This window comes from Salvelinus namaycush, chromosome 23 (genome assembly GCF_016432855.1).
Source record: "Salvelinus namaycush isolate Seneca chromosome 23, SaNama_1.0, whole genome shotgun sequence".
NCBI classification, from domain to species: Eukaryota; Metazoa; Chordata; class Actinopteri; order Salmoniformes; family Salmonidae; genus Salvelinus; species Salvelinus namaycush.
Window position 1 is genome coordinate 16141865 of NC_052329.1, and position 12815 is coordinate 16154679.

A 12815-nucleotide genomic window follows, 5' to 3' on the forward strand; every position below is an offset into this window, starting at 1 on the left:
GGGGGGGAAGAGAGACTGTATCAAGAAACAAGCACACCTAGCTGTTCTCAATTACATGCATGTAGCCATACCCAGCCTTAAGATAACATGTGCCTCGGCTTGGAAAGCTTTACCTCCGTCATTCCTGTTTGAAACCTGATCAAAATAACAAAGTAGCAATGCCTCTCTTTGTGTTAATAAAAAAAAGAAAATGCCCCAATCTACCTCAGTGTCTTTAGGGAAAAACATTGTGTGAACAACTACAATGTGATACTCTCTCATTCAATCAAATGCAGCGAAGTCTTTAGAGCAGTCACCCAGGGAAATTCTACCTCACTACGGTTTCTAGACAACATGCTGATGTAAACAAGTACGGTGGTGGTGCAGCTATGGGAGAAATCAGACAGCCAGTCATCTACCTGTAGCAAGCTCCAGACCAGCCTGACAGTGACACTTGCATACCAAAACTAATCTGCAGGCATACATGCCGTTTTATGACCAGACCCTCTCTGCAGGTTAGCAATGTACCCAGTGTTACAGAAACCAACCAACAAACTAAAAGTCCTCTCTGTGAGAGGTTAAAACATGTTCAGCATGTTGTCTTACCTTGGGCTGAGCACGTCTAGGGAAGGCAACTTTAGGATCGATCTGGTAAATATTAAAAAGGGACAAGAGAAAGAGGAGAAAGGGAGATTAGATAGATATCAATCATTATCAAAGTTGTCAATCACTTAAACACAACTAATGACAGGGATTTGGATGTATTCCTCATGGATAACAAGACTATCCCACAGACCGGCATGCACGACTTGGACAACGTTAGGATTACCGTCACAACTGACAGTACAGACACTACACAAGGGCTATTCAAAATCAGGCTTCGAGTTCCCCAAGTCCCCTTCAGGACTTCTGTTTTCCATCCTTCCCTCTGTCCCTAGTCTGAATAAGTCCTTGATCACCAGGTGAGTGGACTCCTTTAGCCAATCATTAAATCAACCAATGAACTACCAGGGAGAGAAAAGACCCAGCTGTACTGGGAACCTTAGGGCTCAAGCCTCCTACACTAGTAAACAATTATCAGTGTGCGATTTCACATCTTCCCCACACAGATTAATCAACAGTCATATTAAAGATGGCTGATTTAATCAAATGCACAATTTTATTTCCTTTTGCATCGTCAAATTGTCCAGGTCCGTCATACACATAATCCTACATTACTCCGTAGAAGCATAGCTGACTAATAAATCAATAGCCCTTCACACATCATGGTTTAGTCAAGGTATATTGACCAAGAAAATGCATAACTAGCATTAATGCCAAGGTTAATATTTAAGCGCTATGTGAAAAATGTTTAAGGAAAAAAGCACCATACCACATTTTTTTGATTGAAAGCGCATTTAGACTGAATAATTAAAAATCAAAAGTCCATTCAAAATATATTACATTTGCGTTTTCTTTAATATACTTTGTGATTTTGGCAATGCCCTTTATCTACTTCTCCACAGTCAGATGAACTCGTGGATACCATTGTTATGTCTCTGTGTGTAGTTTGAAGGAACTAGTGCTAGCGAAATTGCTAACTACCGTTAGTGCAATGACTGGAAGTCTATAGGTACAGTTGAAGTCGGAAGTTTACATAGCCAAATATATTTAAACTCAGTTTTTCACAATTCCTGACATTTAATCCTAGTAATAATGACCTGTCTTAGGTCAGTTAGGATCACCACTTTATTTTAAGAATGTGAAATGTCAGAATAATAGTAGAGAGAATGATTTATTTCAGCTTTTCTTTCTTTCATCACATTCCCAGTGGGTCAGAAGTTTACATACACTCAATTAGTATTTGATAGCATTGCCTTTAAATTGTTTAACTTGGGTCAAACGTTTCGGGTAGCCTTCCACAAGCTTCCCACAATAAGTTGGGTGAATTTTGGCCCATTCCTCCTGACAGGGCTGATGTAACTGAGTCAGGTTTGTAGACCTCCTTGCTCGCACACGCTTTCTCAGTTCTGCCCACAAATTTTCTATAGGATTGAGGTCAGGGCTTTGTGATGGCCACTACAATACCTTGACTTTGTTGTCCTTAAGCCATTTTGCAAGTATGCTTGGGGTCATTGTCCATTTGGAAGACCCATTTGCGACCAAGCTTTAACTTCCTGACTGATGTCTTGAGATGTTGCTTCAATTTATCCACATCATTTTCCTTCCTCATGACCCCATCTATTTTGTGAAGTGTACCAGTCCCTCCTGTAGCAAAAGCACCCTGACAACATGATGCTGCCACCCCCGTGCTTCACGGTTGGGATGGTGTTCTTCGGCTTGCAAGCATGCCCCTTTTTCCTCCAATCATAACGATGGTCATTATGGCCAAAAAGTTCTATTTTTGTTTCATCAGACCAGAGGACATTTCTCCAAAAAGTACAAACTTTGTCCCCACGAGCAGTTGCAAACCGTAGTCTGGCTTTTATATGGCAGTGTGGGAGCAGTGGCTTCTTCCTTGCTGAGCGGCCATTCAGGTTATGTCGATATAGGACTTGTTTTACTGTGGATATCGATACTTTTGTACCTGTTTCCTCCAGCATCTTCACAAGGTCCTTTTCTGTTGTTCTGGGATTGATTTGCACTTTTCTCACCAAAGTACGTTCATCTCTAAGAGACAACGCATCTCCTTCCTGAGCGGTATGACGGCTGCGTGATGCCATGGTGTTTATACTTGCGTACTATTGTTTGTACAGATGAACGTGGTACCTTCAGGCATTTGGAAATTGTTCCCAAGGATGAACCAGACTTGTGGAGGTCTACCATTTATTTTTCTGAGGTCTTGGCTGATTTCTTTTGATTTTCCCATGATGTCAAGCAAAGAGGCACTGAGTTTGAAGGTATGCCTTGAAATGCATCCACACATTGTCCATTTGGAAGACCCAAATGGACAATGACCCCAAGCATACTTACAAAGTTGTGGCAAAATGGCTTAATAACAACAAAGTCACGGTATTGGAGTGGCCATCACAAAACCCTGACCTCAATCCTATAGAACATGTGTGGGCAGAACTGAAGTCATCTACTCTTTTAGCTCACATTATGGATTCAAAATATATGGGTATTACGAGACCACATCGCTGCATGCTTTTACGCAGAACAGCTAGATATAATTTCCTGATTCCATCCAAGGGGTTATTATGGCAGCCAATATGAATTGGCACATTTGGGTTCGGATTGAATACAATGAGGCCTGAAAACAAAAGAAGGCATTGTATTATTCATCATTGCATCAGTTTACTGCAAAACAGTAATTTATGTTTTCACTATTTATTACAGGATTTGCTCTATGTGCTGAACTGCAGACTTGTAAATTGTCAAAAAGTAGCTCAAACTAAATGTGAGATATCAAGTCAGGTGTTAGAACCAACCACAAGACTTCCTCAAGAACAACTTGTGCAAATCAAACATTCATTTGAACATTACATTTTCCCCTCTTACATCCACTTCTAAAAGTGAAATCATGCACAAGAACACATCCCGTTAAATGGGACAGTCAGTGCATTAAAACAGCCAGGACATTCAAGACACATTTGCCATTTGTCACAGTAAGGTTGAATATAGCCCCAACATTCAATTGTCCTGTGAACAAAGGATTTCTCCTTTCACATTTTCATCTTTAAAGGCCACATAGCTAAAGGGGGGAAAAGACCATTAGTGGAATATTGTGGATAAAGTAGGATGAGAGCTTGTCAATCAGGAAAAAAATAATAGAAGGAACGGAGGGGAAATATAACAGAGAGCTGTCGGTGTGTGACGGACAAAAATACTAGACACTGGTAGAAAGTGACTGTTTGAATTCAGCTGACTGAATGCATTAGCGGAGTGGGATGTGATTTATCCAGAAAAGTGTTCCGTCTACAAGAGATTGCTTTTACAAATGACATCAGCAGAAATCCTATTGTCAACAGACACCGAGTATTATTCAACCCCAAGCCTTCATTTCCATGTTGTCAAGGATTACATAAAACAAGATGCATGTCAAGTATACGCAGTATGTGTATGCAGTACATGCCTCAGCCTTAGCGTATGCAATAGAGGAAAATACATGGGTCACAATGGAAAACCACAGGTATCTCCAATTGAAATAATGCTAAAACTCTGATCGTATACCTGTGGAGTAACTCTGTACTAAAACTAATAACAACTTAACATGTTGTACAATTAAATTAGGGTTTAAGGGCATTTTGCAATCACAGACTATTCTAATAGGGAATCATGTACATTGAATGTTAGAAGAATAATATAACGACTGTATCCTGATGAATGGAAGAAAAAAAACAGCAGCAGCTGCATTGAATTCCCCATGCGGACAAACCAAACCATGTTGCTGTCTGGATTTCAATTTCCCAGTCTAGCCTCACCTGGCAGTGTTAGAGCCAATTTATGCTTCACCCGAAAATGTGGTTGGAGGCGTCGTATGGATGATGTGACGCAATTGCGGAGCTTCCGGAGGCATGCAGAGGCCAAATTGAGCTCTGTACCGCATCGCCGTGCGCCTCGCTCCGCATTGACATGATTGGTTGACAGTGAGTGAGAGCGGGAGGTTCTGTATAAACACAAGCTCACTTCCTTGAAAACTTCCTTGACAACAGCTCTGCACTGCTCCGCAAAGTACAAGAAGTATGAGTGCCCTGACTTCTGCAGAGGCCATATCACCGTAAATCCTGCATGGCCAATGTAGACGGCGGACTGACCAGGCAGCACCTTTTAAAGTGTGTTTTATGTACATTGAACAAAAATAAGCGCAACGTGAAACAATTTCAAAGATTTTATTGAGTTAGTTCATATAATAAAATCAGTCAATACAAATTCATTAGGCCCTATTCTATAGATTTCACAAGTAGGAATATAGATATACATGTTGGTCACAGATAGCTTTTAAAAAATAAAATAAAAAGTAAGGGTGTTGATCAGAAAACCAGTCAGTATCTGGTGTGACCAACATTTGCCTCATGCAGCACGACACATCTCCTTCACAGAGTTGATCAAGCTGTTGATTGTGACCTGTGGAATGTTGTCCCACTCCTCTTCAATGGCTGTGCGAAGTTGCTGGATATAGGCGTGATCTGGTACACGCTGTCGTACTTGTCAATCCAGAGCATCCCAAACATGCTCAATGGTGGACATGTCTGGTGAGTATGCAGGCTATGGAAGAACTGGGACATTTTCAGCATCCAGGAATTGTGTACAGATCCTTGTGACATGGGGTCATGCATTATCATGCTGAAACATGAGATGCTGGCGGCGGCTGAATGGCACGATAATGGGCCTCGGGATCTTGTGTTCGTTGTCTGTAGCTTATGCCTGCCTGCCCATACCATAACCCCACCATGGGGCACTCTGTTCACAATGTTGACATTAGCAAACCGCTCAACCACAGGACGCCACACAAGCTGTCTGCCATCTGCCCAATACAGTTGAAACTGGGATTCATCCGTGAAGAGCACACTTCTCCAGCATGCCTGTGGCCATCGAAGGTGAGCATTTGCCCACTGAAATCAGTTACGATGCCGAACTGCAATCAGGTCAAGACCTTGGTGAGGACGACGAGCACACAGATGAGCTTCCCTGAGACGGTTTCTGACAATATGTGAAGAAATTATTCGGTTATGCAAACCCACAGTTTCATCAGCTGTCCGGGTGGCTGGTCTCGGACGATCCCGAAAGTGAAGAAGCCAGATGTGGAGGTCCTGGGCTGGCATGGTTACACGTGGTCTGTGGTTCTGAGGCCAATTGGACATACTGCCAAATTCTCTAAATCAATAGAGGCGGCTTACGGTAGAGAAATTAACTATCAGTCAGCATGCTAATTGCACACTCCCTCAAAACTTGAGATATCTGTGGTATTTTGTTGTGTGAGAAAATTACACATTTGAGTAGCCTTTTATTGTCCCCAGCACAAGGTGCACCTGTGTAATAATCATGCTGTTTAATCAGCTTCTTGATATGCCACACCTGTCAGGTGGATGGATTATCTTGGCAAAGGAGGAATTCTAACTAACAGGGATATAAACAAATTTGTGCACAACATTTGGCAGAAATAGGCTTTTTGTGCATATGGAACATTTCTAGGATCTTTGATTTCAGCTCATGAATTTATATTTTTGTTCAGTATACATTTCCATAGAATGAAGTGCCTTTTTAGTGTAAGAGCTGTTTGAAATGACCACCTGAAATTTCAGGCCGTTTTGGTGGGATGGAGTTTTGACATCACCAGGTGGAAAATTAGTTAATAGACCAATAAGAAACTGTTCCAAACCTCTGCCAATAACAGCAAATCTATCTTGTCCCCTCCCCACTTAGACCACTCCCAGACAGTCCTATCAAAATTCTTGCTTGAGAAATTGCTCTTTGCTAAGAAGCTATTTGTTTCTTTTTTACAAATTTAATTGGAGAGAAAAAATCCCAGTAAGGTACTTTGTTACCCAGAAATTATTTGATATTGAGATAAAAATAGCTGCATTGGCCCTTTAAGGTGAGATGTGACTCCCCTCTATTTCACACTGCACCAGCACTTTAATGTAGAACACCTCCCAAGGCACAGAGAGGGGAGTCGGGAGCTCAATGTTGCCTCTATTACATTATACCACACAAGCAGTAGTTCCTCTAAAGACTCTACTCTAGGTCCCTTAATGCATGGATGTCATCAGCTGTTTTCTAATAATCCTATGTAGACGCAAGTCCAGAAAGGAGGGGAGAGAAGGCATCAAAAACACGTAGGTACACATCGAGAGTTAGGGAGAGGGAGTGTGTGTCTGCACTGCTTCCTTTGCTGGGCTAAAACTGCATGTCCACTCAAATACAGATCCCCCCCTTTTTTTTGTTGCAAGACTAACATTTGCCCCTTATCAATAAGGTTTGTTAGAGGTGTACTAATTAATATCAACATTACATTCAAACCTGCAGTCATAATAATCCCTGTATTATTACCAATTCATTAGGCTACCAAATAAATTGCATATAGATTAACAAATGCGCATTTAAATTAATATCAGTGTAATTTTTCCTGCGGTGACGTGTGGGAAGCTACAGGCATTTCCTTCTTCAGCTATCTGTTTTATAAACCTAGAGCTTCTGGCAATATCAGAGCAGTTACCATGAGTCCTTGAAGACAATATAGGCTGCTTGTATTCACTCCACCGCTCCTAAACTACGAGCCCATTGAGCACTGGCTCACACAGCTGAGTTAGAGCATACACTGCAGCATCTACATACAGAACATGACAGTGTGACTTTACTGAGCATTCAATTCATTATTTTGGTCCCACATTACAATACATCTTAACATGGTAGTTACATCGGCAGTTACTGTGTAACTACATATAATTACTTAACCTACAACTGCTGTAATGTTTGTGTCATGCACAATTTCAAAGACAAAGCACTAGAATCATCAAAAATAAGCAAACTGACCAATATGGGAAATCAAACACTAAACGCAGAGGACGAATCACCACAATACCATTTTTTGCAGTCAAGGCATTACTCTGACCAACTTTCACCCTCAGAGAAACATGCAACTTGTAATTAAGTATAAGTTTTAATCTATCCAATTTCATAGGAAGCTGGTGGGAGGATGTATAGGAGGACGTGCTCATTGTAATAGCTTGAATGGAATAAAAAGAACGAGTCAAACATGTAGTTTCCATATGTTTAATATTGTTCTATTAATTCCATTCCAGCCATTACAATGAGCCCGTCCTCCTATACATCCTCTCACCAAACTCATTTGATCCATCCATACATTCAGAAACTAAATATACTGTAACAATAAATTAAACAATAGCGGTATGTTTTTATGGCATTCACTGGGGATAACAGTTAGTCTTGGGTTTGTGATTTAAAATGGGTCATGTTGTGTGAATGTGTGCACTTTAGCAGACTTGCAGTGAGAGAGGAAGTGGATAATATGCAGACAGAAGGTGTGTGGATAATATGCAGACATCTGAGATGAAGACCGGGGTAAATGGGTGGATACTGAGGCCAATGACACAGTCTATTGGGACTTGGGAGGATGAAAAATGAAAGTTTAACTCAAGATAGAAAACATACAAAAAACATATATTTATAAACTGCATTTTGTAAAAAGAAAAGCCAATAACGCCTGATGGTGCATAGATATGGTGCATAGATATGGTGCATAGATATGGTGCATGAAAAACAAAGCCACATATGTACAACAATGTTAAGCCTACTAAAATCTATGAAGACAGCTGGGAATGTATTTTCACAAAAAACAAATACAGAATAACAATCAATTTATATAATATGCAGATTCAACAATAAACATGTTCCCCCATCTCAAAACACTCAGATGTTCCTGGACAGAAAGCATTGCAGGTGCCATTGGTGCTCAAATTACTTTATGTAACATGGCACTCAATGCTCAATGCTAAAGATAGGGTTAGCAGAAGGTCTTGTAATTTGAAGGAGGGGAGGGCTACTTATTGGCGTCAAGTGCATGTGGCTGTGAGAGTGAATAATCAATAACTCAATAGGACATAGTCAATCATGCCAGACAGGTGGGTCACAAAACCACAAACACTTCATTTAAAAAGTGACAGAAGAGAGGAGACATACCGTTTTTGAGTCTAATTCGTGGTGTTGCTGAGCTAAGACGTTATCTACACTGGCAGCATCTACGTAAGTAACGAATCCGAAGCCCCTGTGGAAATAAACAAGAAACATTGTAAGAAGTGAGTCAGTGGGGGCGGGAGAGTGGTCAAACAGCCTATCAGTCGGTAAAGTATAACTACAGCCATTACATGGAAACAAATAATAAAGCCAAATGACAGGCTACATTGTAAATCAAATCAAATTGTATTGGTCACATACACATATTTAGCAGATGCTATTGCTGGTGTAGCGAAATGCTTGTAGACTAACAAATATATAATGCAGCCAAATGTTACATTGTAACAAATAGTTACCAACATTAGCTATTATGGAGTATGGTAGGCTACTTGATATCAAAATAGTTTACCTTTCATATCAGATTCAATTATTTCTTAAATATAAATGCCATTTCCTTTTACTGCTGCACAAGGAATCATGTGAATGAATAGTGTAGTCTAATTATTAACTATATTTTCAGGAATATTCAAAGATCCTCCAGTATTCTATCTGAAGTGGCCGGTCAATGTCAAAATGCGTTACCTTCTAAATGGGCTGATTCAATCGCTTGTAAAAGCGCAACAAAAAGAAATGGCTGATTGCGTGCTAACTGATGTTGCGTTATCATAAGGACACTGCAAAACCACGTACGTTAACAATCAAGACAAATACAAACACAGTGGGAAAAAATACTTGATAATTACCTGGAGCGTTTTGTCGTTGGATCTCTCATCACCATACATTCTCTGATTTCCCCGAATTTAGTAAAATAGTCTCTAAGGCTGTCTGCGCAAAGAAAAACAAACAGAAGGTTACTGGACGTTTTCATTCTTCTGTCAAATATAGAATAGTCTATGTACGAGCTTTAAAATGCCTCTCTAGTTATACACATAGGGGTCGAATAGAGGACTTCAAATGATTGGAAATAAAAAATAACCTTGCGCGCACTAAGGTACACGCGCGCTATGAGGTACACACACACACACACAACACAGACGTTGCAACCAGCACCGGCAGCCTCAGCTACCACAGAACACAACCCGACAATGCCACACTGTAGTCCGCAAATTATTTTCTTACCTGGCGAAGTTTGCCAGCTGAGGCCACCGATAAACATTTTACTGTAAGGGGAAAACATAGCAGAAGTGAGTCCAGATGTCAGATCGGCCATTTTGACATGTAGCTAACTACTTGCTATAGCGACCAAAAGCGAGCAAAACGTTGGCAGAGCAGTAGCAAGAGCGCTGTAGTTATCAAACACAGCGAGTTTTAGCTAAAGAAAAAGGGGGCAGGCCCGTTTGCTAATATAATCAAACAAAGGTGTAGTTGACTGCACCCGGAAAGCAACATCAATGTCAGTGCTTTGATAAGCCTTGCACTATTGATACAATGTAGCTATAACGATAAAAGTGACAATGCTATTTGAAGTCTTACCCCGGGTCGTGTTGCGAATCATTAGGGGTTCCTCCAGATGTGGCTTGGCTCCCGTCTCCCTCCATAGCTAACCCAACTATAGCCAGTAACTAACGAAGACTCACAAGGCTACGCCGAAGACCGCTAAAGAAAATATCACTGAGCTGGGAATGCAAGCGTCACACGTGGAATCAGCTCAGCCTGTGGCTCCCTCCCCCTCCCTTGACCCACATGGGGCGTGGTAAGGGATCGTCACCTAACCAATTCAATTGACGTCATTAAGCATTCCCCGCCCATATACAGCTGTACTGTAGCTAACCATTGTGCAGATTTGTTGTGTGTGTGTGTGTGTGTGTGTGTGTGTGTGTGTGTGTGTGTGTGTGTGTGTGTGTGTGTGTGTGTGTGTGTGTGTGTGTGTGTGTGTGCGTGCGTGCGTGCGTGCGTGCGTGCGTGCGTGCTAACAACATTTTCTATCCATTTACACAGACTGTAAGTGGCCTTGCCTGATAAAGGCTATTTCCTAGATTGCCATGATACTGGAATATATTTCAGATGGCCATCTGTAACATCTGTGAATCTGTGAATTTTACATAAAACACTAAATCAGTCCTCTGCAGTTGGATGGGCAGCTTGACAAATCTCACTTTATTTACTAGCTGCTATGCATCCACAGAAGTTCACTAGTAGTCTACTGCTTTATGTTGACAGAGGGGATATATGATACATTTCCACAAGTGTTTTAAGTAATAAATATTTAATAAAAGTTTTGATAAGTGTAATAAATATAATTGGGCTGGTTATGTACTCTACCTATCTATCTAGGTCATGTTAGGTAACATCTCAACAAGTAAAAATATGGAATATTATATTGTGACATTTACCTATTACAGAAATAAAAAAACTGCATGTCTAAAACATAGATGGATAATGTATAACCATGGAAACACTGGAACCAGGATTGTGAAAGTGAGAGCTCAATTAAGGCTGGGTGCTCATGCTACAGTGATTGCTGTTTATTTCATCAAGCCCTCTGAGCGAGACAGAGGAAAAGAGAAAGAAAGAAAGAAGAGGCAGAGAGCGAGAAAGACAGAGAGAGAGTAGGGTGGAAGAAGAGAGTCTAAAGAGAAAAGCCCAGGGCCCATTGACAGGTCATCACTCTTTCTTTCCCCACTTCTTTATTTGTGTTTCCCCCCCTTAAAGTAGAACTTTCAAACCACATAAAGTAAAGGCTTCACACATCAAGCCAAAGACTTAAATCTGACTGATTGACTGGCATGTGGAGGCTTGCGGTTTCACCTCACTGGCTAGCTAGCATTTAGGAGCTGTCTTACTGTTGGCTAACTACACAGAGAGAGGCACAGCTGGGCCTTCTTCCTCCCCTTGCAGTTGGTTTATTTTCACTCAGAAATTCAATGTGAGAGCACAACAAAATGCCTATGCTGCTACCAAAATCATAGTTCACTTCACTCAATCATTTAGATGACAATGTACTGTTGTTCTGTATTCATTGCAGATGATTGACATTAAGGGATGAATGAATTGTTGATGGATAGATTCCAGTTGGCAAGACAGAAAAACTCAATATTTCCTCAGGAGCCTGGACATTTTTGTTGTTGTTGACATTTCCTCTTTATGGTCTAATGACTGCTTACTCAGTTGCACCTGTTGGAGTTACATGTTTGCATCTGCATCGGAGGCTGCCCACAGACAGACATGGTTGGTGTCAGTATTGAAGCTACATGCTAAATTCCAGATCCATGGTTTCATTATCATAATGGAGCAGACAGTGCTCATTGTAAAAATGATCTTCAAATTTCACCAAAAAAAAGTACTTTAATTAAGTTTATAATAACTTTTTAAATGAAGCTTAGATTTCTATAATTCAAACTAGAAAAATACTTTCTAATTATATAATTAACAGTAACAAGCACAATACTTAATGACTATCAATAGATATTATTAGGGTGCTAGGGCATCATCCAAGTACTAAACATCATAAAATAAAGTGCTGCCCAAATACCTATTTGATAAACCTTCAACACAATTATATGGCTACATGGGGGTAAAAAAACGATTTCCTCTCCTCAAATCATGTTCTCTCCTCACCTCCAGCTGATGTTTATGCAACATAATCATCATCCTAAGAATACTTCCAGAACCACATGAGGGACAGAGGTGGGAAGAGGACAGGACCAAAGGACAAGAGGATACAACACAATGGAGACAGAGCCCAGGCGTCCAGGCCTCAGGGTCCAGACCCCACAGCACTGTTTTCATTTCCCCCCCTGTAATCATGGACTGATTCAGACTTGGCTGCCAGGGAGATCAGGTGAGTGGACTCTGACTGGCCACTCAGGGAAATTGTTGTTAAATCTAATCAAGTCATTAAAAAAAGAGAGTCCAGACAGTATAGCTCTACTGTATGTTTCTCACTGTATAGAAATGTCTCCAGCCATCAACAACCTGTGATTTGATATCTTTAAAAGGACTTGTAATTTTTACACATGTTCAGTTTATTATAGTAGGAGTCTACAGTCACCACCACAACAAGACACCGTACATTACTTCCATTTATGAGAAAACACATTGTTTATCTTGATATCAATCATCTGGGCTATAAACTACACTTTTCTTATCCTCCAAGTGTAATGTTATTAAATATGAAATTCATTTGAAACTCTTTGGTTAAAAGCTTACAACGTACAACCTGCCATCTAGGAACCTAATCTGGAGCTGTACACAGCTGCGGTGAGCAAATAATATCCAGC

The 12815-nt window shown here is 40.6% G+C and overlaps 1 protein-coding gene across 1 annotated transcript; it reads right to left on the minus strand.

Moving 5' to 3' along the window:
- Positions 1-515: 515 nt before the first annotated feature.
- On the minus strand, positions 516-10220 carry LOC120018884 (RNA-binding protein Musashi homolog 2-like). Its single transcript, XM_038962105.1, has 5 exons — positions 10069-10220; positions 9715-9755; positions 9339-9420; positions 8602-8686; positions 516-627 (listed from the first exon to the last, which is right to left on the minus strand). Exons 1-5 carry the CDS (start codon positions 10131-10133, stop codon positions 535-537), a joined length of 366 nt encoding a protein of 121 aa, XP_038818033.1. The 5' UTR covers positions 10134-10220; the 3' UTR covers positions 516-534.
- Between the last annotated feature and the right edge of the window lie 2595 nt (positions 10221-12815).